General features: G+C 43.2%; 1 protein-coding gene across 3 annotated transcripts in view; it reads right to left on the bottom strand.

Annotated features, from left to right (window-relative positions):
* WWC2 (WW and C2 domain containing 2) overlaps window positions 1-27,461 on the bottom strand; it is a 210,090-nt gene that overhangs the window by 14,913 nt on the left and 167,716 nt on the right. For all 3 annotated transcript variants that reach the window (XM_034647701.1, XM_034647702.1, XM_034647703.1), the window contains 5 exons: window positions 21,404-21,534; window positions 19,126-19,324; window positions 17,722-17,886; window positions 16,328-16,420; window positions 13,533-13,775 (listed from right to left, as the gene is read on the bottom strand). In XM_034647701.1, the coding sequence (XP_034503592.1) occupies window positions 13,533-13,775; window positions 16,328-16,420; window positions 17,722-17,886; window positions 19,126-19,324; window positions 21,404-21,534 (831 nt within the window). The remainder of the gene's footprint in view (window positions 1-13,532; window positions 13,776-16,327; window positions 16,421-17,721; window positions 17,887-19,125; window positions 19,325-21,403; window positions 21,535-27,461) is intronic.

The raw sequence follows: 27,461 nt of genomic DNA, 5'->3' as shown, positions 1-27,461 counted from the left end.
TCCAGGATTCATCAATTATAGTTTAGGTTCTCCTAGTTTCCACTCTGGAGAGTTATCTTTTTCTGTGCTGCCTGTCTCTCCAATTTTGGGGGCAATGTTTTGACCCATGACCTATTTTCCTGACAGATCTAAGAAGAGTTGTTGATTTTTCAATTTGTTCATCTTCTGTCCTTATTGTCAGGGCAGAGTAGTGATTTCCTTATAGGCCAGACCAGGAAATGGAAGTCCCTAACTTTTTAACAGTTTAATAACATCCTTTAATAGCTATAGCATAACTATTTAATTAACCTTCTGGAATAACATATTTAAATTATTTCCACATTGCAATGTTCATTCAAGTGGGAGTTAGCATTTAAACATCTAGATAAATGTACATTTGGTTACATTAGATTTAGAGGGGATGAAAGCAGGCATGTCCCGTGTATTTTGAAAACTATCCAAAATAAGAGTACCTCTGCATGCGTCTGTATCTACGTCTATACCCACACAGAATTCTGCATTTATATTACCCCACAATCAGGGAGAAAATAATCACAATTTTGTTTAATTTGACTTAGAGCTTAAAAACACATCACCTAAAAGGACAATTCCTTAGTTACATAAGTAAACTGTGAAATAGGAAATGAGGCTTAGGTATAAATGTGCTATTTGTTACTCCTTGTCCCCTCATATTACGTGACTCATCCATTACAAGGAAGCCGATCTCCACAACGGCACTGACTCCCACTAGCAGGTAAAGCTAAGAGGCTGCCTGGTTGTTAATTTAGGGTTTTGGCTCACGGTTCACCCTGGGGTCTGAGCTGTTTACACAGGTCCATAAGCTTCAGAAGGGTGGGGACTACGTGTGTTTAACATAATTTCTAGAGGTTCAAGTGCGCAATAAAGATTTCCAAGCCAGTGGTTTGTTTTTGAAAAGTGCCACTATTTGCAGAAGCTGCTTGTGATGTTGTGTTATACAATGAATTATTTTAAATCAAATGGCTGGAGACTTCACACTACATACACACTTAATGAAAGGAAATGTCATCTAGAAGCAGTCTTGTCAATGCATACTTAAAAACAGCAGTTATCCTCACCTGACAGAAACAGAAATCTAACTTAAGTTACTTTGAGTTTTGGGAAAGAGTGAGATCTTATAAATATGTGAATTGGCTTCTGGCATTTGTTTGGGAAGCTTTAAGAAAAGGAATTCTAAACAGAATTTTTGGTGGTGATACAGGGTAGCTTCTCTCTTCACTCTCCCTCCTAATCCTCTCCAGGGTGTTGGGGAAACCGAGCTAGCCACGCAAGCTCTAGGAAGCTCCCTTGTGCTGGATGCAACCACACCACTGCTCTAACTCCAACAGAAACCACTGTCCCTTTCATCCTTTACAAGATGCACTGTGACTTGGTTTATTCAAATCTGTGTCTTGGGCTCTGTTTGGCACATTTCCTAAGTATCAGCCATTTGCACAATGAGACACCCGTGGGCAGCACAGGAACCGGAGAGTCTTTTCAAGGCACCCTTACCCTGCCCCCCTTTTGGAAGTGGCTTGAGGGTGGGGCCTTGCCTGCCCTCCTTGGGGCCAGACGCCCCAGTGCCTCCACACACCTGCACACAGTGGGGGTGCAGTGGACACAGGCTGAAGGAACGAGTGTCAGTCTGTGGGAAAAACAGGTGTGTAGATGACGATCTTTTTATGATTAACATGCTTCGGTAACTCGCAAAAGATTTAGAACCGCCTTGGGTCCTTTCTGATGGTGACTGACTACCAACAAAGCTCTCCAGAAGGCCAGAAAATAAAAACCGATGGATTTAGATTCGGATTCGAGCAAACACCTGGACTTCTTTAACTTGAAAGGTGTTCAAAAGACAAATAATTTAGTGAACAAAACCACTTGCTACTCAAATAACAGATGGGTGTAGAAAGAGGCCTTTCAAGGAGAAAAACTGGACATAACAGAAAAAGGGCACTGGTATGAGCAGGCATCTACAGAATAAACACAAATGGCAAGTAAATATGTCTTATCAAAGTGACACCATTCTCATCTACCAGACTCAACATTTAAGGGACTGAGAGTCCAAGGGACAGCAGGGTGTATGTCCCAATGCTTGAGCCTCCAGAGGTGAGAGGACTGTGCTAGCACTGCCCAGGAGGAAGCATCTGGAGGCACATCTGGCCCCCCCCAAGGGAGGGGAGTTAGGGGCCAGTGAGACTCAGCTCATCTGGGGGGTCCCCGCCCTGAGCACTGCTCAGCCTCTCTCCCCATGGCCTCGCAAGTGCTGTGCTCCAATAACACACTATGAAATGTAGCCCTGCTTAGTGGGGGACACTGGTCACGGTGGTGGCAGCTGGAGCTGTGGAGGAAATGGTTGGGAAAATTCAGAATGTTGGTGTTTGGTGGTAGCTTAGAGCAAAGTCTTACAAGGCAGTGATCAACACAGGCCAGAAGTCAGCATTGGCACAAAGAGAGGGAAGAAAAAACAGCTTTGCTATGAGTGGTCACCTGCCGCCTACAATCTTAATTGACTGGACAATCCCATCGTTGAGATCCTTCTGGACTTGAAAAAGCCAAGTCTTTCTGTTATTCACTTAAGCAGTTATAAACTTTGGAAGGAGAGAAGATGGTGCCGGCAAAAGGGGATTAGAAGGATCTTGTCTTCCCACATGCACCCACTGCTTCAGACTGTCAAGGCCAGGAAGGGAGAGAACAAGGTTCCAGCCTTATTAGACATGACAGGGACAAGATCTTTGCCTGCTGGTTCACAGCCAAACTGACAGGACCCGCAAGTCTACTACCAGGCATTTACGCTTCGGAAACACTACTGAATCCGGAATGGTGTCCCAAAATGTACTGGAATTCTCATTTTCACACTGTCTAATAATGAAAAATGTGGGACATTGTCATTAGAATAAATAAATAATTATGATAGACAGGTGTAGACAGGTGAATGCCTTAAAAATAGTGAATTACAGGGGCGCCTGGGAGGCACAGCGGTTAAGCATCTGCCTTTGGCTCAGGGCGTGATCCCCGCGTTATGGGATCAGGCTCCTCCGCTATGAGGCTGCTTCTTCCTCTCCCACTCCCCCTGCTTGTGTTCCCTCTCTCGCTGGCTGTCTCTATCTCTGTCGAATAAATAAATAAAATCTTTAAAAAAAATAATGAATTACAGCAACATTTACTAAAATGGAAAGCTGTTCTTCATATAAGAACACAGAATTAAGCGGGGGGAAGGAAGCCACGTTTCACGACAATTTGTCTTCATGATCCTATTTTTGTGTAACCCTTCCAAATAACACTAACACACACAGACAGCATAAGAAAGAGCTAGAAAGACAAATGCCAAGGGGAACGGGACTTCAAGGAGGCATCGCTGCTTTTTGCTTTACACAGTTCTGTATTATTTGGATTTGAACAATAAGCAATTTTTTAACTAAAGAAAACCTTTTAAAATTTTAAAATATTCTCAAAGCACCAGGGTACTAATTCATTGAAAATCTGAAAATAAAAATGCTGTGGCACTTTTCAGAAAGATGAGATTTTTAAAAATTTCCTTATCCAGNCAGTACTTATGAAGATGAATCATACTCACACCACTTTATGGGAAGCTAAACATCCTGCAAGAGGGCATTCCTAGTACTTTGCTAATCAGAACCCCCTGCGTTAACGCCTGTTTTTTTTTTCACAGTGGAATCCTTTTCCAGATATTTTTTACTGCCCTACTTTCCTCTCCCTGTTTTGAAAGATTCTGTTTAGAAAATTGGCCCTTATTTGCTAAGTAATTCTCTTATTTTGCAATTGGTGAGATAGTTTAGCTGTCACTCGGAGCTTTGCTTCGCATTTGACGTCATTCGAATTCAAAGGGGACAAATGGGATCTTTTAGTAACTTTGTGAAGTCTTATGCTTCGCAGACGGATACTTTTTCATTAGGTCCCAGAGAAGGAACCACTGCCTTGGTAAACAGAAACAAATGACTTCTCCCGTGACGTGGTCTATCAAGTGGGTAAACTGGTTAAGTACTGCTGCTATCCTAGTCCTTGGCAACACGGAACACGAATAAACCAATCTTAACGGACAGATCGGCAAAGGCCAGAGAAAGAAGGTACGAGCTGGATACACTTAGGCAAGAAAATCTGGGCCAGTTTCTCCAAGATGTATTTTATCAGATGAGAATTACAACAGGCTCCCTGGGTCCTGTCCCGTCTTCGGTCACTTTCCACGGGACTGGAACTGCGGGGGTCTGTTCGACCCTCTGTGGAAGAGCACCGGTAAGACGGTCCCTCTAAATAAGGCTGACGGCTGTTTCCTTTCCGGCATGTTTGCGGGCACTGCAAAATCACGTTGAAATCTGGTTTGTTCTGTGCAAAATACGACTGGCCATGGAACATATTCCTTTCCCCAGTGAATAAGAGCATATCTCACTGCAAAGTTCATTTGTCTATGTGTTTGTATCTGTACCCACACATCTGCATCTTTCTCTCAAAATCTGGGTGACAAAATCCAGCATGAAATTCTCGTCAGCTGTTAATAACCCAGAGCTAGCCAACTTTCGGGCAGTTCGATCTCCATGCTGAGTACTTCACTGTAATCCTTAAGGCTTATTTTGTTGAATGAGGTGTCTTAGTATCGTTGACACATAATTTTCTTCACAGATTCTAGCTTTAAAAATGTTAACATCGGTATTATTTTAAGCTTTAAAAAAGGCTAGCGTCACAGAACGTTGGCGTTTTGACAGGGAAACGCTCTGAGGAAGAAAAAGACTTTTCCGCTTTGTAAGCAACATGAGGTTCCTCTGGAAACATACCAACGCTTCCTCAGCACCTCTCCCCCCTTCTCACCCAACAAGGCACGATAAGCTGCATGGTTCACAGGATCGGAAGCCACTTCATATGCCCCAGATTCCAGAAGTATGATTAACCTTTAGTTTACGTGATGGGAGCCTGACCTGCAGGAAGGTCCAGTGGTTTACCTAAGGCCATGTTGAGAAGCCTAACGGAATAAGGAACACGATCCAGTCTGAATTTACGGTCCTACGTTTCTCACTCTGCTTCCTGAGGCGTTGTGCAACACACAGAGCCACGAACTCTGATTCGGTTTTTATTCTGAGCTACAAAACGGACCTTCAACCACAAAGGAGGAAGGTTACGGAGTGCGACCCTGACACCTGACAGCTTTCCTGACAGGGGAGGCAAATCCAGGATCTGCTGCTGCCTTCAACTAACTGCTTTTCCGGGAGCTGTATTTTTTATGGCAATTGGCAGGCTCTTTGCTCACCGTTAGGCATTTAACGACGGTGCTGCTGAAAATCCCACAAATCGCCACTTCAGGGAAATGTGGGAATCAAAGGGCAGCATGTGTGTCCGTGTGTGTACAAAGAAGTGGATGTGGAAATGAGGAGCAAGCAGGAGAGAGAAGTCCAGAGTGGTTACAAATGTTTGTGGCCGTAATGAAAGGTACACCACTCAAATTGCTGTATTTTCCAGACGAGGCTATTCCAGACTTTTGTGGTGAGAAAGCCAAGTATACAACTCAAGAGGTCTCTATATAGAGTTGATAAACATAAAGAGAAAAAACCAGCTGTACTCGGGAATCAGATGGTTTTCCGACGGTATGAATGCCACTGGCTTTGAGACCTCCACCCTGCCTGTGGCTTGAGACAACAACCGTCCTCAGGCAGAAGGAGGACAAGACGCAGGGACGGCGGGCTGAGCATAGCTCCTACGGTTCAGTACGAGCGCTGCTCTAGTGACCTGTGGAAGACCCAACCGCGGACGCCTTTAGATGAAAAAGCCTCAAGGAATCACATCTCACCTTGGACTTCAGAATTCTCGAAGCACGCCATGTGCCCTAACGGTTTGGCTGCCGGGCCACGCAGCCTTCACGGTCCACACACCTCTCTGCGTCTTCACTTATACTGAAAGTGTATTAGATCTGATCTCAAATATCACAGATTTTGCAACGGCAACGGATCTCGGGGGTCATCTAATCCAATCCCTTATTTTGTAGATAAAATATGTAAAATCCTATTTGAGCACGGGAAAAAAAAGCCACAACATAGGCACATTTTTATGGCATTTTATAAGGCTGATTGGTCTTTAGTTTTGTTTGTTAGACGAGGAAGGAAGGAGCTGTGACAGGAAGGAAGGGGAATGGCAGTGAGAAAGCAGAGCTGGCCAAGAGGACGCAGCGCCCCCCCCCCAACCCCGCCGCGCTCCCGGGCCTTCGCTGGCACAGTCACTCTCTTCCTCCACACTCAGACCCTCAACTAGGAGCGCCAATGTCTACCAAAGACTTCACCAGATATCAGCAGGCTGCGTAGAGCGCTGAGCCCTGTACTGTGCACACAAATACAGCATTTTGTTTATATGCGCATCAACTCTAACAAAGGAGTTTGTACGGAGCTATTAACAGCGCCCCCATATGACGTTCATGGTAACAATCTAGGGAAATGATAGCAATGGTACAGAAACTTGAATAAAATTATGAAGACAATTACCTCAGTTCTTAATGGTCCTTAGTTATTTAGATACATCTTCATGTGTAGTCATGCTGGAATTTTCTTGATGAGAACTGGAAAACCATATTCTTATTCTGAATCAGACACCCCTGACATGCCAGCCCAAACCCTCTCTTTTCCTGCTGCCCTTGTGGTCATCAGCTCCCTGTGGGATCTGGGGGGCTTCACGAAGGCATACCCAGGGCCTCCCCTCATGTCCCTTCTCTGAGCCTCCAGCCCCTGCCATAGGTTCTCCTATTGAGGCCACATGTGCCGTGGGATCGCCTGGCACCCACACGTGCCCCTGGTAGAGCAATTTTTCCCTCCTTCTCCCAGACGATGCCTGTGAGATGCGGTGTGCATGGCTCCTGGGGGCCGGCCCCACGGCGAGCAAGCAGCACCCAGGGGCCATCTCCTTCCTCCCCTGCCTTGCCTCTGCTCTGCTCCTGGGGCTGCACCCCCTTAGTGGCGCAGTGCCACAGGACTGTTTATCCCACGCTCCGCACAATCACAAGCAAACCCTCCTTCAGCTCTTCTTTCCCTCAGTATCTTGCTGTGCAAACTGATTATGAAACCAACCAAGTGCCAGTTCATCGGATAGACAGATCAGAAAACCTCTATTAAGACATAATTACATTTCTAAGCCTAATCATCAATGCAACTTACGTAAAGATGATTATAATCATCCGTAGTTTATGATGGGGCCAGAATCATGCATGAGGAGGTACAATTTAATGACTAAACAACTGCAAATTAATATAAAAACAAACCACTATTTTACAGAAAAGAATTCTGAAGTGTCACTCTTCTTCTTTCTTTTTTTTTTTTTTAAAGATTCCATTCATTCATTTGACAGAGAGAGAGAGAGAGGGAACACAAGCAGGGGCAGAGGGAGAGGAAGAAGGCGGCTTCCCGCCAAGCAGGGAGCCCAACGTGGGGCTCAATCCCAGGACCCCGGGATCAGGACCTGAGCTGAAAGCAGACGCTCGACTGAGCCACCCAGGTGTCCCCACAAGTGTCACTTTTCTTAAGACACTTTCCAAAGCTGTAATGAGACCTGCTTATGTTGGGCGGCGCTCTGGAGATCTTGAATCTTTGCACTCGTGCTGCCAACAGCAAACGCCCAGGATTACTGAGTATTTCCGGGCAGCCGCAAGGCCAAGCGCCCCGCTCCAGCCTTAGCTGAATGAGCGTCGCTACGGTGGTGGCAGAAGGCCTGCGCCGTGAGCAAAATGCATCCGATGCGGCGTGCAAGCGACCTCGGCTGGCGAGGCCAACCGCACGTGGCTTTGTACAGAAGCGTGTTGGCTTGTGCTGAGGTTTTAAGCACGAAAATCCTCAGATACCTGCAGCAGCACTTTCAAGAAGATGCTGGTCCTGGGGTAGGCCCGGGAAATGAGGACGCCCATCAGTATTAGAGCCAGCACCCACTTTTCAGATGGTGACTCGCAATGGGGACAATCGAAATGCTGATAATTAGGAGACGAGAGGGGAAAACACCACCCACATCACACAGATGGCTGCCAGAACGACACAGCTGTAACAGTTCTCAATGAGGGCACTTACAAGGGAATTAGGTCAACTTCATATCATGCCTGGAAAACCTGCCTGGCGTTCCTATGATTACTTCCGCCAGGAAGAACAGTAGGATTGGCTCGTATGATAGGTATGAAAACAGAGCAGTCGGGGATCACGGCAGCCTGGGAAGTGTGAACAGGCCACACTCTCTGTATCACTGCCACGAATTCCCTAGATCGTGACCATGACCATTACGTGGGATGCTGGGACCGGAATCATCTGTCAGAATTGCTGAGGCTCAGGCACAAAGCAGTGTCTTCCCTAAGCCCCGAGGTCTGACCTGACAGTATCCCTGCACCCTGAGATTTCAAGGATACTTGGTCCCAGGACCACCAAGGCACAGCCTGGACGAAGATGCCCACATCACGGCCATGCCTAACGTTGAGGGCAGGGCCTATGCCTCAGGTGGCCAAGCTATCCTGGGGCCACCAACTGTTTCTCATCACTCTCTCTGTGCTGTATTTGAACATCCACCAGCAAGTCAAGGGGTAACTGTGCATTCTAGTGGTGGGTAAGGGGCAAGAGCAACTCGAAACAGGCTAAAATCATGGCTGGCAAGCAAGCTCAGCAGGCTTCCATGAGGCAGAGGAGACTTTTGCCAAGGCAGAATGGAACACCCACCATAAGGCAGGGTAACACAGAAGCAGCGAGAAGGTGGCCTCGTCGCTCCCCGGGGGCGTTTACATGGGAGTCTGCCCGCTAGGCCAAAGGCGCGCAGTAGAGCAAAGACTTGGGTTGAAGAGATGTTTTTCCTTTATAGGGAACACTTCCGTTCAAGTTCCCCAGAACAGCCCTCCCAGAATTTTCTGCAGCTGAGAACAGACACACATTCTTGACTGACTCATTAAAGGACAAATCACTAAAATGAACACGTGTGCCTCAAACATCAACTTTTACTTGAGCGCAAGTTTTTAGAGACTCAGCCACGCCATCTAAGTCGGCCGTGCAGATCTCCCGGGTTTCTGGGTTCTATACCCCTCCATTTTCATCTACTTGTACTAAGGATTTCTTTAGTAAAGAAGGAAAACAAGAGTCACCCTAAAAACTTGCAAACCTTGAGTTATCTATTAACACCAGCAAAAGTCTTAGGGTGAAAGACTACAGTGAAAGACTAAATCAAGCCCACTGAGGAAACAATGCATTTATGACACTTCGATCTCTGAAAGGATGCTGCAACCCTGTGTTCTTCAATCAGGATCACACAGCTTTTGGATCCTGCCCAAGCTCTCTCGCTGTAGTTTGTGGACAACGGACAGGCTGATGTCGCACACACATCTCTACCACAGGTTTCCCAAAGAAGCCCCCTCTTAAGAAATCTTTGGTGGCTCCCCATCACAGCATTCGAGACGCTCATCAGGTCTGCCCCAATCGACCTTATCTCCAAGTAGGGAGGACACAGAATAGGTGTCAGAGATGGAAAAACCGAAACATGGAAAGATGCATCCCACATTTCTCTCCATGAGTTTTTGACTTTTATTTTTGACATTTAAGTCCTTAATGTATCGGAATTGATTTTTGTAGGTAAGGCAGGAAGCCAATGCCATCTTTTCCTATATGGACGATCTTTTTTCCCCAGCTTCACTGACTCAACAGTCCCTCCTTCCATCGCTGGCTGACCTGCAACCTCGTCATGCAGCAACACTCTACACACACGTGCATCTGTCTCTGGCCCTTATTTCATGCCCTTGGTTGGTTTCTTGACTCCCCCACCGAGTCCTTACTATCTATCGACTTAACCGGCTTAACAACTCCTGATTTCTTGCACAGCAAGTCCCACTCTTCGTTTTTCTTCTCCAGAAATGTCTTGGCTATTCTTTTTCTTCCATTAATTGCATCAATTTCCATGAAGATCCATGCCTGCATTCTGCTTGGAACGACATCGAATCTGCGGTACATTTTAAGGAGAATTGACTATTTCCATAATAGTAATGCTTCCTCTGGGTCAGGGGTGGCAAACTATAGCTTGCATCTGTTTCTGTAAAGTTTTCTTAGAACACAGCACAGCCAAATACTGAGACATTCTTGTCTATGGCGGCTCTCGTGTTACTCGGGAGGGTTGAGAGGTAGTGAATGAGAATGCTCTGGCCGAAATATTTCTTCTCGGGCCCATTACAGGAAAAGTTTGCTGACCTCTGCTCTATATGAATGTAGCATACACTTCTCCATGAATTTAGGTTGTTTTTTTTTTTCACTCTCCTCATAAGGTTATTAAAAGCTTTCCCTTTACCACAATACAAATTTTTGTTAAATTTATTCCTTGATACTTGATATTCTTTGATACTGTGGTAAAACATATCTTCATAATTAAATTTTCCAGTTGTTTCTGGTTGCCATATAAATAGCAATGCAATGAACTTTTATAAACGACTCTTCTATTTACACATCTTGTTAAACTCTCTTATTCTTTGTAGGAACTTGCAGATTTTTAATGTACACAATATGGTATCTGCCAGTGATGACAGCTTTATCGCCTCCTTTCCCGTCTCTCTGCTTCTACTTTTTTCTTGCCTTACATCGGTTAGAATTTCTAATACAACGCTGAACAGAAGAGTGTTGAATGCCTGCGTCTGATTTTAAAGAGAACGACTCTAGTGTTTGTCTACTTAGGACCACATTTGCTTTTGATTATTCTCTGTCAAGTTAAAGGCATCATCTCTTCCTAACTTACCAAGAGTTTTAAGCATGAAAGAGTGTGGATGTTTATCAGTAATTTCCTGCGTCTGTTGAGTTGATCAAATGTTTCTTCTACTCAATCTGTTGAGGGGGTTCATTGTACTAACAGATCTTTCTAGTGCTAAAAAATCCTTGTGCAATTCAACATGGTCAAAACGTAGTACCTTTTCAATATATTGTTGAATTATATTTACTCATATTTTATTTAGGACTTTTGCATCTATACTTATGGATGAAACCGGCCTGTGCTTTTTCCTTGTGGCAACATCTTTGTCTAGTTTTGGTACTGAGGATGTTCACGACATAGAATGAGTTGTGAAGTGTTCTCTCTTTTTCTGGTGTCTGGAAGTTTATATAAAATTGAGATAATCTTTGGAAGTTTGGTGGAACTTCCCTACAGAACATCTAGACCTGTTTTCATTGTGGACAGATTATTAATTACTGCTTTCATTTCTTTAAGACGTACAGGATTTTCAATTGTTTCCCCCTTTCATCTGTTCTAATATGTTCCGTTTTCCTAGATATTTGTCCAAACTGTGGGCCTATATCTTTGATATTATTATCTTTTACATTTCAAAGTTATCTGTAATTCTATCCCTCTTTACTTCTACAATTTTCTTTAAGTGTATCTTCTTTTCACTGATCTTGCCAGAGCTTTGTCTATTTTTGTTTATTTTAGTTTTTTTTCAAATAACCAACTTTTTGTTTTACTGAGCTTCTCTCTACACACTGGATATTAGATAGCCATTAAAACAAATTAGAAGAATAAGCAGTTCATAGATGAATTTAGCAGCATAAGGTAAAAAAAGTCCCCCAAATTTTTATAATTACTAATATCCAAGGATCTGGAATTTCAGATCATGACAAATCCAAAACAAACAAACAACAAAAAAACCCAGAGATGCAATGTTCTGTTTAAATCTATAGTTGTAAAACTCTAATCCAGCTTCGAAAGCCTTGGACCTGCAGGGGTCAGAAGATTGTAATGCTTCTCCATGATATTAAAGTTCGTCAATGTCAACCAAGAGTTTGAAATGATTGTTAATGATGAATTCAAAGACTCAAGAGAATAAAAGCAATGGTTATTATCAAGGTGACAAACTCAGAGTTGGTGATTTCAGCTTTTAATGCAATCTCCCACTGTGCAAAGAGACAGCCACACTGTGGCACTGCTCTCCCGGGGGATCATGTCTGTGGACCCCTCACTGGAGGGAGCTACCCTGGACAGTGACTATTGCAGGAAGTCTGCACCTCTCCATCCACTGTGGATGAAGTCCCACTACCTGCCCTCAAGACCACGTTGCTACTTCCTCCATGAAACATCTCCTGATCTCACTGGTAAGTGATTTCTCTTGAGGACCTGGTGTATCTTACTCATTTCCTTTGACAATCTATAAGCTCTTAGAGGGCACGACAGTGTCTAATTATCCCAGTAGTCTCTATAGGACCGAACATAAGGCCTACAATTCAACTCCCCGCTGAACAGAAAGATACTGATGTTCTATTGTAGGCCAATAGAACAATATCAGGTGTGACGTAATACAGATACGTGATGTTTTGTTGCTTAAACTTTCTCTAAAAATTATTGGTATCAGTCTGATCCCTAAAATTTATTCATTAAGTGTTTGAGTCCCATCCAGGATTTGTAGTGCTGGTCAATTAAATGACTCAGTTTCCGTATAAGACCCCACACTAGTGACCAAACAATAACTATGGGCCAAAAACGGAAGTTTATATTATGGACAAGATTTTCTATTAGTTTAAGAAAGTTTATAATCTATTTCAGATTTCCATCCAAAATGGTTGAAAGAGAATAATGTTTTGGCATTTTTAATATTTCAGCTACGTGGAAAATTCTATTCGCATATTACATACGGATGTGGATACACTCTCCTGTACCCAAATATGAATTCTAAACTTGAAAGAATAAACCAACTGGATAAATATGCAGGTTCTAGAAAATTTTGTTTGTAGGTAGAGGCAGAACAATAGAAATATTCCCTTAAAATTATCATATTTTTTTTCAAGATTTAAAAAAAAATTATTTTATTTTGAGAGAGAGTGAGTGAGTGAGCACAGAGGCAGAGGGAGAAGCAGACTCCCCACTGAGCAGGGAGCCCCATGTGGGGCTCGATCCCAGGACCCTGAGATCATGATCTGAGCTGAAGGCAGACGCTTAACTGACTAAGCCACTTAGGCGCCCCTCAAAATACCCTAGTTTTTAATCAGTGATTTTACCTTTTTTTGTATGGTAACCCGTATGGTGAAAGGCAGGGGAAATGCCAATATGTGGAGTGTGATCTTTTTTGAAGGAAGGAAAGAATGTGAAAATTTAGAAGCATTAAAATGAACAATGCATTACAATTGAGGTGGTTCATGAATCTTAAAGAGCTACTCAGAAAATTCAAATGAAATTGGTCATTTACATTAAAAGTTATATTGTATTTCTTTGCCAAGTCTTGTGTTTAGACAAAGACAACTGCTGAGCAGAAACAGACCACCACTCTCCCTTGCAGCCGTGCTCCTTCTGGCAGGTGGCCGGTGGGGTGGGAGTGACGTGGTGGGGGGACCTCCCATCTCTATCCTGGTGGGTGGCAGTACCACTCTCTTAGCAATAGCCTAGGTTAAAAAAAAAAAAAAAAGGCCTACGACAATGGGAAAAAAGTGTTCTGAGTTTCAGGAAAAGGACCTGAAGACTTGGTCAAACCAAGGTCTAAGCTGGGGAAACCTACACAGGGCCGGCTTTAGGATCCACTCTTTGCATTCCCCTCAAGGCACCAGGGGGGACACCGAGATCTGTACCTGTTTCTCAGCTTGTTTCAGAAGCTTCTGGAATCTCTCGTCTTCCATCACACCTGGTGGTAGGTCAGTCTCTCCCTGAGCTTTCAGCTCCTCCAGCTTTTGCCTCAAGCCCCTGAGGGCCTGCAGCTCGTCATTGAGGCGGCTCTGCCGGGTGAGAGATGCCTGAAGGTCCAGTTCTAGGTCTAGAGATGTGCGCACTGGGCGCTCTGGTGCTGTTCTTCTCAGGACTGGTTGGCACACCGCCTGCAGGGTCAGAAAGCAACACAACAAAACGCCCTTCTTAAGTGGGTGCTCCTTGTTCTGCTCTCCCTCCTCCCTGGCACAGGACAGCAAGCATTTCTGGGCTCCGGGAAGTGAGGCACCACTGGCCAGGTGACCTGCTTTGGCCAATGAAGGGTGAGTGGCAGTGATGTGTACCGCCTCCGGGCAGAAGCCTTGCCAGGCCAGTGCGGGATGTGTGGATTTCTGTCCCCTGCTAGCGGGACGGCAGAGATTCAGAAGTGGAGGCCCCATCAGTGTGGGTCCTGAGCAAAGACAAGATGAGCGGAGCATCTAAGCCAAACTGCAATGAACAAGTAGCTAAGTGAGAAATAAATCTTTATTGTTTAAAGGGCAGAGATGTTTTAAGTTGTGACCCTGGTATAGCCTCTGCTAGCCTGGCCAACGTACTGCACAGAGCCTGCCCTCTGTGAAACAGACAGACGAGAAACCTACGCTTCGTCCATTTCTGGACAAGCGACTGCAGCCCCAGGGCGCACTCCTTTGGCCATCGTTTCTGTGGGTGCCGGCCAGAATGTAGTTGCTCAGCGCAGCTAAGATTCTGAGCCCCTCCTCTCATCAATGTGCTGAAATCCCAGCACCTTCCTCGGTTTCCCATGGTCTAATATCTACTTTCACCAGTGCATCACTGGTGCTCTTCCCGGGGCCAATCTTATCCGTTTAACAAGAAATAATTACTGTGTATGTGTGAATGATTGTCTTCCGGGGTGGGGGCCAGGGGTGGTAAACCAAACCCCGGGAAGAGAAGGCCTAACCCGTGAACCCTGAAGACTTCCAGCAGCGAGCTGTGCCACAGGAAGTCAGGGAAGGGAGAGATCTCTCAGGGCCGGTCACGCTTGCTTGAGGAAAGGAAGTCAAATGAAGCTGGGTAAGATTGCATCAGCGGATGGGAACAAGGAGGGTATTTTTTGCCCAGACTGTTGGCAGTGGGAATGGAAAATAAGAAGTTACTAATAAAAACTGGTACTATTTGATGCGAGAGGAGGGACTCGAATTTGAGAAGTACTTGGGCTTGAAGATCTGGAATGACAGTGGTGCTAATGACAGATGGCGGGGGGAGGGCTTGCTGTCCCCCTTCCTGTTCCAGAGCCCTCGTCCAGGGCTGAATAGCTTGTACTGGTCCAACACATACTGCTCGAACATTCTCTAACAATTTTATTAGGTTCTGTCCACTCAACCTCTGCTCTAACAAACTTATTACACAGCAGAATCACCGAGACACACACTCTTTGGCTGTATTACTTGTTATTCAAAACCAGAAATCCTTCCCAGTGGTTATGTAGATGGAGCCTTTCCAAGGACTCCAATGTGCAGCGGTGTGCTGGCCCATGTTTAACAAGTGGCTCGGGGCGGGGGCATGGGTGGAGAGAGAAGCATGGGTTGTAGGGTTTGCTGATTTATGGTGTACCTACTCCGCCGTAACTGTTTCCGTGCTGTCAGTGGGATGTCACTACATTGGGAAGACCACGCCGCTATCATCTGCTTTTGAAATTTTATCCAGGTGTCAAGGCCAGGGGCCTCCTGCACACTGTCTTTTAGATTCTCCCACCAGATGAGCTCCTTCCTATTTTTTTTTTAAGATTTTATTTATCCATTTGAGAGAGAGAGAGCACACAAGCAGGGGGAGGAGCAGAGGGAAAGGGACAAACAGACTCCGCACGGAGCGTGGAGCCCGACACAGGCTCGATCCCACGACCCTGAGATCATGACCTGAGCGGAAATCAAGAGTCGGAGGCTCAACCGACTGAGCCACCCAGGTGCCCAAGTTTCTTCCTTCCTTTCCCCCACTGCACATTCAACAGTCCTGTGTGCTCCCTGAATGCCTCCTTCAGACTGGAGCCTCCTGTGGGCGGTGCCTCCCTCCCCCACAGAGCTTGGCACACGCAGCTGAAGTACGACCCATCTCAGCTGAAGTACAACAGCTCAGTCAATTATTACTACACAAATCATTAGTAAGCAAATAACTTTCCATTCGTATGTCAGCTATAAGTAAGCAGGAATTGCTAAACTACTTGACCAGTCCAACTTTTAAATTTACTTAAATATTCTCTTAGACTCAGCCTTTAAGGCTCATTCAGAGACCGATCGCTTCCAGGAAAACTGGAGCTTTCCCCAAAATGTCTGTTTTCTAAGCAAGTTGCTAATACTGTGTACTCCTTGACTGGGTATCCGCCCCTCTGAAAAGGTCCTGGGTGTTACACTCTTGCTCAAGAACCAGAGACAGTGTGGGGACACATCAAACCACTCAGCAAGCCCCTCTCCATCAATACTGCTCAGTGCATTTCCTGGCGTCATGATCACAGGATCCAAACCGGCGCGGAACAGCTGCCCTCAAGCACACCCTCCCTCCGTCTCTGCCACTAACACGACATCTGTGTCTCTCTGGAGTCACAGCGGCTTCATTCAGCGGCCCAAGAGCACGGAGCAATGACGCTCAGCAGTTCTGGTATTTATGCCTCACCGTTTGTGATTCTGGATTGGACTGAGAAGGGAGATGTTGTTGAGGGAATACATACCCTTTTGACCCTCAAACTGCGCCGTTCAGTGGAGTTTCTCACAAACAGTGATTTTTTAGCCAAGGTTGAACTGTCACTGTCACTTCGATTCAACTGGCAACAAAGGATAAAAAAAAAAAAGAGAGAAAGAAAAGAAAATCACTGCATAACGGAGTGCTAGTGGGTTACAACTGAGAAGTTTATCAGGTAAAAGCAGGTAATGAGGAGTTCGTTTCTTTAAGAAAATCCTCCCCAAACAAGTTTTTCTCTGCTCTATGCTTTTCTTAAACAACTAAGTTTTCTTCCATAATTTCAACAATCGCCTTTTGGTGGTAGTTATCAGAACTCCTGCATTAAGACAATTATACATACTTGGAAATAAAATTATCCCTTGTATTTTTACCTAATTTGCAATATTCATTTTTAAAAAGGAAGGCCTGGATAACATAGAGGGTTATAACCAGGTCAGAGTTCAGTCACAGTTTAGAACTACCTAGAACGCCCTTGGCCCAGACAATCGTCCTCACCCCTTCACCTGCTTCAGGTCTTGGCTGAAATGGCACCTTCTCGAGGACACCCACTTTGAACCCTACTTAAACCTGAGACCCTTGTTTTCACCATTCCCAACCCCCCTTAACTTGCTCTGTTTTCCAGAGAATCCGTCTCCACCCACAACCCTTCATGATTTGTTCATCATGTTCGCTGCTTGGCTCAACTCACAAGGATGTGAGCTCTGCAATGGCGGGGCTCTGGGGCTCTTCTGTTCACAGAGGAATTCCAACCAAGTATCTAGAAACATGCTGAGCAGTGGGTGCTTCATAAAAGTATTTGTTGAACTGAATGAATAAATTTAGAATTCTGAAAGTACTTTCTAAACCATTTTATAATTATTAATCTATATTACTGAGAGTCATAAATACTTCCAGAAGGAGTACTTGGCAAACTGATGCAAACCCCACCACACTCCCCACAGAACTGTGCATCTGATTCGGGATCTAGAGGCATCATTAAAAGACGATTTTTGTTCTAAAGCCCAAGTCGCAATTTTGGTTCTGCAGGATTAACGCGGTTTGAAGCATGGAGAATGTACGGCGGAAATATAAAAAATGTTTAAGTCTCAAGTAATTTTAAGTTTCTAAATACAGACTGAAGTACAAATACACTCAACAGCCAGGTCCTTAATTTCACTCGTTTGCCAAATAAATGGCTTAGAGTTCATGAGACATTAAATTTAGGAAAAGGGGAAAAAAACAACCCAAACTGAGAAGCCCCATACGAGTGTGATATTTCGGGTATATTCCCCAGCAATTCTAGCCACGTGTGCCCGCACTCGGAGTCCGAAGACTGCCGGCGCCCAGTCTCTGGTCCTCGGGGGGCCACTGGGCGGCGGGAGGGCAGGGCCCCGGCCCCCTTACCCGGCAGATGTACTGGCTGCGCTCCCCCGGGGAGAAGGTCTGCGAGCGCACAATCACGCTGCTGCGCACGAAGGGCCGCTGCCGAGCGCTCAGGCCGCTGCGGTCTTTGGGGCGAACCGCCACCCCGGCATCACCTGCCACGTCCGTGTTTGTCTCTTTATCCACCTGGAACGGAAGTCAGAAATTTGTCAGGAGCGCACGGGCGTGGATACCTGTCTGCTCCGTTCTTCTAAGTACGGAAGAAAGATCTGATCTCACAACAGAGCCGCACCCAGCACTGGGGCCACTTGGGAGAGAGAGGTGTCACTCCGGATGGGAGCGCGGGGAGAGGGTTGCCCGCTGAGCTAGGAAGTGACCCGCCGTGGGGAGGACAGGTCACCTCTAACACGTCGGACCCACACGACGAAGGCTGAGGTTTACAGACAGTAACTGTGATACTGTGGAGAATCCTATCAGGAATACTTCATCATTAAACGCTGCTCAACATTGCGATTAGTTGTGGTTTTTTTTTTTTCAGAATAATGATGGAAGTCATTACATACAAGAAAATGAAATATACTACAAAGTCAGCTGCACATAGAATAGGCAATTGTGTGTATTTGAAAATAGCAATGCTGTGAAGCTGAGTTTGGGTTTCTACCGTCTCTTTGTAAATGTCACGAGAAATAAAATGTAAGTAAAAACAGAAGTTTCTCAAAATACAAACTCTCTGGGCACAGGCAGATGTTTATTGTTGATCTCATGTGTATAAAAGGGTTCCGACCTGCCTCGTGCTGGTTTGCTCCTCTGCCGAAGGACGTCTTCGGTCAGGGAACGATACTATTTTGCCCAGGAAGAAAGAAATGGAATTTCCTAGACCCCATTACCAATATCACAAGTTTGAGAGCATCCTCCAAGCTGAAAATGTTTCCTCCCCACGGGGATGCAGCCTCCACCAACACGTCTCTCGTTCGACTAGCGAAGTTACCGCTGCAGAGGTTGGCTGGCACCCGCCGGGAACCTGTCACCTGCCACCTTCCAGAGCCGACTCCAAGCAGAACCCCCTCAACCAAGAGGAACTTTAAATGTTTACTTCAGGTTTGAAATGGAAATAAACTTTGAGGAACCTTAACACAATTAAGTAGTCATCCTGGAATCTGGTTGTCATTCTGGAAATGCTTTTAATAAATATTCTGAGGACATTTATAGAGATCTAAAGAGCACTATTCATCTTCTTACATAAAATTTAAGCGAAGAATGAATATTTGGGGCCCATTTACAAATTTTACAGCATTTCCACTGCCTCTCACAGCCTACTTCCACAAACGCTTCTCAGGACCAGCTTTGGCACAAAATCCTAAGACGGAATCAGCACCGGGGCCAGAGTCGGCCCGTGCGGTGCCCACAGAGCCCACGGGTCCTCACCAGCGCGCACGGCCCGGCCGGCGGCTCAGGCCCGCGGTCTTCGGCACAGCTGTTGTCTGTCCTGCCCGCGTCCTCCTCCGCCTCGGGTGCGCTCGGGCACGAGCACAAGTCTCCTGCACGGCTACTGCCCTCTGGCAACTTCACGTCGGCCTCTTGTTCAGCCGCGATTTCGTCAGAGGCCTCGCGCAGCATGGTCAGCCTGCGGGGCGACAAGACAAAAGGAAACAGGTCCTAACGCAGGCAGGTGTGCACCCCAGCAGCGCGGTGAATGTGGCTCGTGCCCAGGGACCCGAACTGTGGCTGAAGTGCTCACGAAAGAGACAATCGCCATGTGACTCTCTCGCAATATGCAGCAAAATCCCCATACTTCGGTCCTAGAAAGTTAAATGAATGAAATCTGACCTAATTCTAAGACGGTAGAACAGAAATATTCTGAAAATCACACATGAAATTTAACTTTGCCATTTAACAAACTGACACTCACTATAATGTGACTTGACATCAGTTATTTATTGTAAAATTAATCATACAACAGGATGGAGTGACTCTGCTAAACACAAGTAAAGACATAAGCACCGGAAATCTTCATTATCCGGGTACTTGGCTGGCTCAGTCAGAATTTACAGAAAAACAAAATCTTAAATATGTCCATTGTCAACTGTGCTTACAGGCTAGCAGGGGTAAAACCCTGTGTAAAGGGAGTTTTACTACTGATGTAACAAGAATCCTAATGCCACACGATCTTGTCTTTAACAAAAGCCACAGCAATGCACGTTCGGTTTATAGTGCGTATAAACTGCCTGGAGAGGAACGCCACAGTACCCACATGGCTTAGAATATCTCATGCTTTGTTGAGTTTCATGTCCTTAGAACGGAAACACTTCTTCCACTGATAACTCAAAGTTGAGCTATAATTGTGATTGGTAACCTTCTGACAAATTGGCACATGCCAGTAATTAAACGCCTAGTCATGCAGTGAGCACGGGGCAGCTAGCAATGAATTCTTTTTTTTTTTTTTTTAAAGATTTTATTTATTCAACAGAGATAGAGACAGCCAGCAAGAGAGGGAACACAAGCAGGGGCAGTGGGAGAGGAAGAAGCAGGCTCATAGCGGAGGAGCCTGATGTGGGGCTCGATCCCAGAACGCCAGGATCACGCCCTGAGCCGAAGGCAGCCGCTCAACGACTGCGCCACCCAGGCGCCCCTAGCAATGAATTCTGCGAGCCATAAATTCCTTTGTGCTACAGACCAAGTGTATTTTTTGAAATGTATATGAAACGAATTGTATTTTACAAACACAAAGAAGCCTTAGTATTTAAAAATACCATGATGAACTTTACGATCACTCTATCTATTACTTTTGCACTACTCTGATTCATAACCGTGGTAAAGGATGTCTGATAAGGGCAAAGTATATCTGTACTTTTTTGCATCACTGATGTAAGCTGTTCCTTCCAAATGTCCAAGAGTTTGTTATTTATGACATATCTTGTCACTGTTAGCTTGTAACAACTTTTATAAACACACACACGTGCACACGCATGCATGCGTGCTATACATGTGTTAACAGCAGTTCACATATCAGATAAGCAACTACATATACATTAAAATCAATCTACTTGATTTTTTATCACATATACTCTAAAATTTTACATATATACTCTAAAAACTGACGCATTCACTAAATTTTGTTTTAAAAAAATCAGGAAAGACAGTTCTTCACATGTATGTGAATCTAGACAAAAGCTAGAGTAACCTTTGTTTTTTAAAGGGTGGGGGGTGGAGAACGAGGAGGGGTAGGAAAAGAAGATGGACGTGGAAACAAATAGAGAGCGACGACTCAGACGCGGTTTTCTAGAATGTGTGCTCTGACGAGCCGGAAGCTAATGGCACGATGTACTTCTTGGTAGTTTAAAGAAAAAGAAAGCACATTTTTAAATTTATGTGTGAAGTAACAATACACGACCACACCTTTCAAAACAGGTATTTTAAGACTTAAAACAGCTCCGGAAAGAGTGTCAGAACTTCAGGAAGCAGGAACAAAGAAGCCCCTTCCCGTGCTAACCCTGAAGCTGCCCGCAACTGCACGGCTGCCTTCTTCAATCTCTCATGACCGGAGAGGGTCTTTCCTTTAGTGGCGGCCCCCTGGCATGGCACTGCTTCCCAAATTCCGGGGCAAGATCTGAACCTATAAAGGTTCCCCTGAAAGTTTCTTATAAGAAAACTGAACACATCCTCCTTGAGTTCCCAGAGAGCAAAAAGGAAACAACTGTTTTACCAATCTCCATCTGGACCTCTTTGCTCTTCTTCCTGCCCTGGTGGTGGTTCCTCTTCTTCTTCCTGGGCTAATTCCTGTTTCACAGCCAACAGCTCGGCTGATGTTCTTACAAGTAAGGCTGACACTGCATCCTGGGGAACAGAAACCATATCGCAATAAACATCATCTATGTTGAGAAATGACTGATAAACTCATCAGATGGGGTCGTAAGCTGCCAGTTGTGAAAAGGAAGGTGGTACGGGACCCAATCCTCCTGTTGAGAACAAATATGAAAGCTGAATAAAATAAAACAAAAAGCAACAAGCAAACCAACCAACTTCCAGCTGTTTTAAAGCAATCAAAGAGCAACACAGGCAATCAGGACTAGAGGCCAAGATCCCAGGGAGAAGAGAAATGCAAGGAGGTGAAGCGACATCACTGCCGCTCTTCTCCCTTGGGGACGTGTGTCAGCTCTTGCGGTGAGGCGTACAGGCTAGAATCGCGGCCACGCAGAACAGCGGCAATATCGGTAAGATGCAAAGATGAACACTGCGCTGAAGGGCAGTCAGCGTGCGAGGGGCCAGAGAAAGGAACGGTAGCGAGCCCAGTATTCTGCGCAATATGCTTGTTGCATTATTTGCCGTTCCTAGCAGCATATGTGAAAGCAAGAGGTGAGAAACTAAGCAAAACCCAGCTGTAAGGAGGCTAAAACAGGAAACAGATGCTTCAGTTTCTTTATGGTCCTGGGTCTTTTTTTTTTTTTCCTAGTGAGAGGAAAATTGGAACTCAGGTCCTCCAAGTGATCCAGGCGACCTGTAACTTGCCTTCTGGAAGAGTATTAAATCCTCTCTGGAGGAAGGTATCAGCCAGAGCCTCTATCGTTCTTCATACCTAATAGCCAGCAACCACTGGAAACAGGACCCAAGGACTGAAGGTCAAGAACAGCAAGAGATAGCAAGAGGCAGCTCTACAGGTGATCCCTACACTACAGTTATTCAGAGAAGGAATTTAAGTTGTTACAGCTAAGATGTTCAAGAAAACTGATGCAATGATGGAGAATTTCACTGAAGTATACAGAAAGAACACCACATTAGCGCATCAGAGTGAAACTGCTAAAAATCAAAGAAAGAGAGAAAAATCTTATAAACAGTGAAAAAAAAAGAGGCATTACTTTTGAAGAATCAATCGTTCTGCAGCAGCTCAACAGAATCAATGGAAACCAGATGACAACAACACGGTATCTTCAGTGTGTTCAGAGAATTAACTGCCTGCCCACCTGGAATTCTGAATATGCAGAAAACAAGTTCTTCACAAGTGGAAATAAAGACACTGCCAGAGCTGCACTAGAAGAAATACCAGAGGGAGTTCTTCAAGTGGAAGGAGAATGACCCAAATGGAAGCACAGGAATGCAGAAAGAAAAGAACTACACCAGGAAGGGTAAAGATGTGGGGAAATCTACACGAATACTGACTGTCAATAAAACAATTATACCTTGTGGGGTTTAGAACATACATACCTAAAATACGTGACCAATAATTTCATGGAAGGAGGAAAGGGAATGAATAAAGTCTTTTAAAATTCTTAGACTGCCTGAGAAAAAGTAAAAGCATGAATTTAAGGTAGCTTCTAATAATGCAAGGATGCACGCTGTAATCACTAGGGACACAGCAAAAAATAAAAGACTGTATTACTAGTGATCTAATAGGAGGGAAAATGAAAATTTGAAAATACTTGACTAATCCAAAAGAAGGAAAATAAGGAACAGAGACAGTACTGCCAGAAAACAAACAATAAGACAATAGAGTCAAACCCAAATATATCACTAATAGCATTAAATGTAAATGAAATAAATATTTCATTAGAAGGTAAAGATTTTAAGACTGGATAATAATCCAAAACCAACTATATACTGCTTACAAGTGAAATGCTTTAAATCAAAGAATTCAGACGTATTGAAAGTAAAAGGCTAGAAAAAGATAAAACCATGAAAACACTAACCAAAAAGGGGCTGAGATAGCTTTATGAATACCAGACAAACAGATTTTAAAACAAGGGGTATTAGAACAGATAAAGAGGGATATTTATAACAATAAAAGGGCCAGTTGAACAGAAAGACACAACACAGTGCTAAATTTATATTTACCTAAGAATAGAGACACAAAATTCAGAAAGCAAAGACTAACAAAATAAAAGGAGAACCAGACATCTATAATCGTAAGTTGGAGGATTTTAATATACCTCTCAACAACTGGTAAAATAAGTGAACTGAAAAATTAGTAAGTGTGGAAGATTTGAAGGACAAAATCAACAAACTTGACCTGCAGAATGCATTCTTGTCAACAACACACAGAACTTTTACCAAAACTGACCGCGTGCTAAGCCACAAAGCAAGTCTCAATATTCTGCATGATTGAATAGTATGTACTCTGTTCTCTGAAAACAGCAAAATATAGCCAGAAATCGATAATAAAAAGATAACTAGAAAACCCCATTGTTTGGGAATTAAGTAAATATACTTCTAAAAAAACCTCACAGATCAAAAAAGAAGTTACAATGGAAATTATAAACTATTTTACATTCAATGATATTTTAATAATCTCATATTATCAAACTTGTGAAAAGCAGCCAAAGCTGTGCTCAAAAATAATTTTTTAGCCCTAAATGCATATATTGGAAAAGAAGGTTGCTAAACAATGATCTCTCTCAAGAAGTAAAAAAAGTACAGCAAATTAAACCTAAAGAAAGTAGAAGAAAGGAAATAATAAAGAAAGGAGCAGAATTAACAAAATAAAAAACACATATGTAAATAGAAAAAAATCAATGAGGACAAAAGTTGTTTCTTTGAATAAAATAAAAAACCTGACGAGTCCCTAGCAAGAGTGAGAAAAAAACAGAAATGGTAAAAATTACCCATGTCAGAAACAAAACAGAGAACATAGCAAAGGCTTTGTGTATATGAAAATAAGAAGGTATCATGAATAACTTTGCCAGAATTTTGGTAATATAGATAAAACAGACAAACCCTATGGAAAATACTACTTTTACTGAAATGAATGCAAGTACAGAAAGCTGGACTAGTCCTATACCTAATAAAGAAATCGAATCTGTAATTAAAAAACAATCCACCAGCCCTTTTCAGCTGGGATTCCATGAGAATTAAGCCTAATGACCTCCAGCATCATTATATTAAAACAAAACAAAACATTAACATCTAGAATGGTAAAGTTATGTGTCATCCTTGGGAGAAATAAGAAAGTAGTCATTGAAAACATTTTTTATAGTGCTTACTTCTTTTTTTGCAGAGCCTCAGTTGAGAAAGGCTGCTTTTCACAAAGAAAATTACAGGCGAGGCTGGTGAATTTTCTTGGGAATTCTTCCAAATATTTAAGGAAGATATGACACCCATCTTACAAAAACCTTCTGCAGAGAGTAAAAAAGGAATGCCTTTTTAACTTATATTATGAAGCCTGTAAAACCTTGATATCAAAAAAATGACATTACAAAAAAAGAAAACAAAGGACTAATCTCTCTCATGAACATAAATGAAAAATAACCCAAATACAAAATCAAGAAATCAAATCCAGCAACATATATAAAAACACATATAAGATACACCATAATAAAGTCTGTCCTATTCTAGGAATCCAAGGGTGGTTTAACATTCAAAAGTCAATCAATGCATAATCCACCACATTAAGAGAATAAAGAGAACAACTGTGTCATCAATTTAAGAGGTAAGTAAACAGTAAAAATGTTTCATAAAATTCAATATCCATGCATAATAAAAAGTCTTAGTAAACTAGAAAGAGCAAGAAACTTCTTTAATCTGATAGTGATTATCTATAAATAGCCTCAAAAATCATTCTAAATGATGAAGTATTGAAAGCCCTCACTTTGAAAAAAGTATAGTATTTTCTACAGATGCAGACAACTAAGCCAACAGAACAGAACAGAATATCCACGAACAGACTCCCACATGTGCAGGTCGTTGGACTCATGACAAAAATAACATTGTGATGCAACTGGGGAAGAAAATTTTTTCAACAAATGATGCTGGATTAATGAGCTATCACATGGATAAAAAGGAATCTTGACTCCTACCTCACACCTTACACAAAAAATAATTTCAGATTAACTGTAGATCTAAATGTGAAAGGTAAGGCAATAAAGCCTTTATAAGACAACTTAGTAAACCATCCTCATGATCCTGGGGTAGGCAAACACTTCTTAAATAGCAAAGCAAAGCACGAAGCATACAGGGAAAAATTGATAAAGAAAACTACATTAAACCTGAGTATACTTCCAGTCACCAAAAGCCAACATTAAGAAAATGAAAAGGCAAGCCACAGAATAGGAAAAGATATTTGCAAAAAACATATTGGACAAAACACTCCAGTCTAAAATTAAGAAATGCTACCAAAAAAAGAGAATCCGATAGAAAAATGGGCAAAATCTTGAACAGACATTTCACAAAAGATGACATCCATCTGGCAATTAAAGATTATAATCAGGGAAATGCAAAAAACAGGAGAGTACTATGTATCTATCGCAACGGCTAAAATGAAAGAAGATAAAGACAAGTACGAGATGCTAATAGCAGCACTACTCATCATAGCTCCCAAATTAGAAACTCAAATGTCCATCAATAGCAGAATGAATAAAAAGGTGTGATATAATTATACAATTATCTATCACACAACACTGAGCACGGATGAACTACAATTACACGAAACAACACAGATGACTTGCACAAGCATAATGCTGAATACAAGATGCCAGGCATAAAAGAACATATACTGAATGATTCCATTATGTAAAGTTCAAAGACAGAGGTCAGAATAGAGATTACCTTTAGGGGAGAGTGGTAATGACGAGATGGGGCACAAGGGAGGACTCTGGGGTGCTGGTAATGTACTATACCCTGGGTGGTAGCTTTGTGGGTGTTGACTTTGTGAAAATTCATTGGAAAATTCACACTGCATTTGTATACTTTGCTATAAATCTCTCCACCACTCCTCTCCGGAAAAGAAACAAGTTAAAGTGAGATTAGAATAAGATAAGAAGTGCAATAAAAATGTGTATATACATGGAACAACACTGTGAACCTAAGAACACCTGTAGAATCCTCACCCAGTAAGAGCAGAGAACACATTCTTCTCAAGGGCACCTGGAACATTCTCCAGGAACGGTAGCATATGATAGGCCATAAAACAAGCCTTAGTAAACTTAAAAGGACTGAAATCATACAAAGTATGTTCTCTGACCACACTGTAATGAAATCAGTAATCAGCAGCACAAGGAAATCATAAGAAGTAACAAAGATGTGGAAATTAACACATTCCTAAAAAACCAATGCGTCAAACAAGTCACAAGGAAAATCAGAAAATACTGAAGAGATGAATGAAAATTCAAATACACCAGAGTCGGTAAGATGGTGCTCCAGCAGTGCTCAGCAAGAAATTTACAGCTAGGAGTGCCCGTGTCGAAGCAGATCTCAGCTCTATAACCTAACCTTCTATCTTAAGAAAATAGATAAAGAGTAAACCTAAAGTAATCAGAAGGAAGGAAATAAGACTACTCTCTCTCTCTCTCAAAAAAAAAAAAAGAAAAAAGAAAAAAAAAGAAAAATCTCAGGGTTGTCAGATCGAGTCCTGTGTCAGGCTCTGTGCTGGGCCAGAGCCTGGTTAAGATTCTCTCTTTCCCTCTCCCTCTGCCCTCCTCCCTGTCCCTCTCTAATAATAATAATAATAATAATAATAATAATAATAATAACAACAACAACAACAGAGTAGAAATTCATGAAATAGCAAATAGAGAAATATTAGAGAAGATCAGTGAAACCAAAAGGTGATTCTTTGAAAAGATTCAAAGAAGTAAAAACCTTTAGCTAAACTGACCAAGAAAAATAGAGAAAAAGCTTGAATTACTGAAATCAGGAGCCAAAGAGGGACTACCACTCTCAACTCTACAGACATAAAATGAATTATAAGGGTTACTACAAACAACTGTTTGCCAACAAGTCAGGCAACCTAGATAAAATGAACACATTCCGGAAAGACACAAACCACTCGAAGTGAC

This window comes from Ailuropoda melanoleuca, chromosome 18, assembly GCF_002007445.2.
Source record: "Ailuropoda melanoleuca isolate Jingjing chromosome 18, ASM200744v2, whole genome shotgun sequence".
Classification (NCBI taxonomy): domain Eukaryota; kingdom Metazoa; phylum Chordata; class Mammalia; order Carnivora; family Ursidae; genus Ailuropoda; species Ailuropoda melanoleuca.
This window is presented reverse-complemented; position numbering and strand designations above follow the sequence as displayed.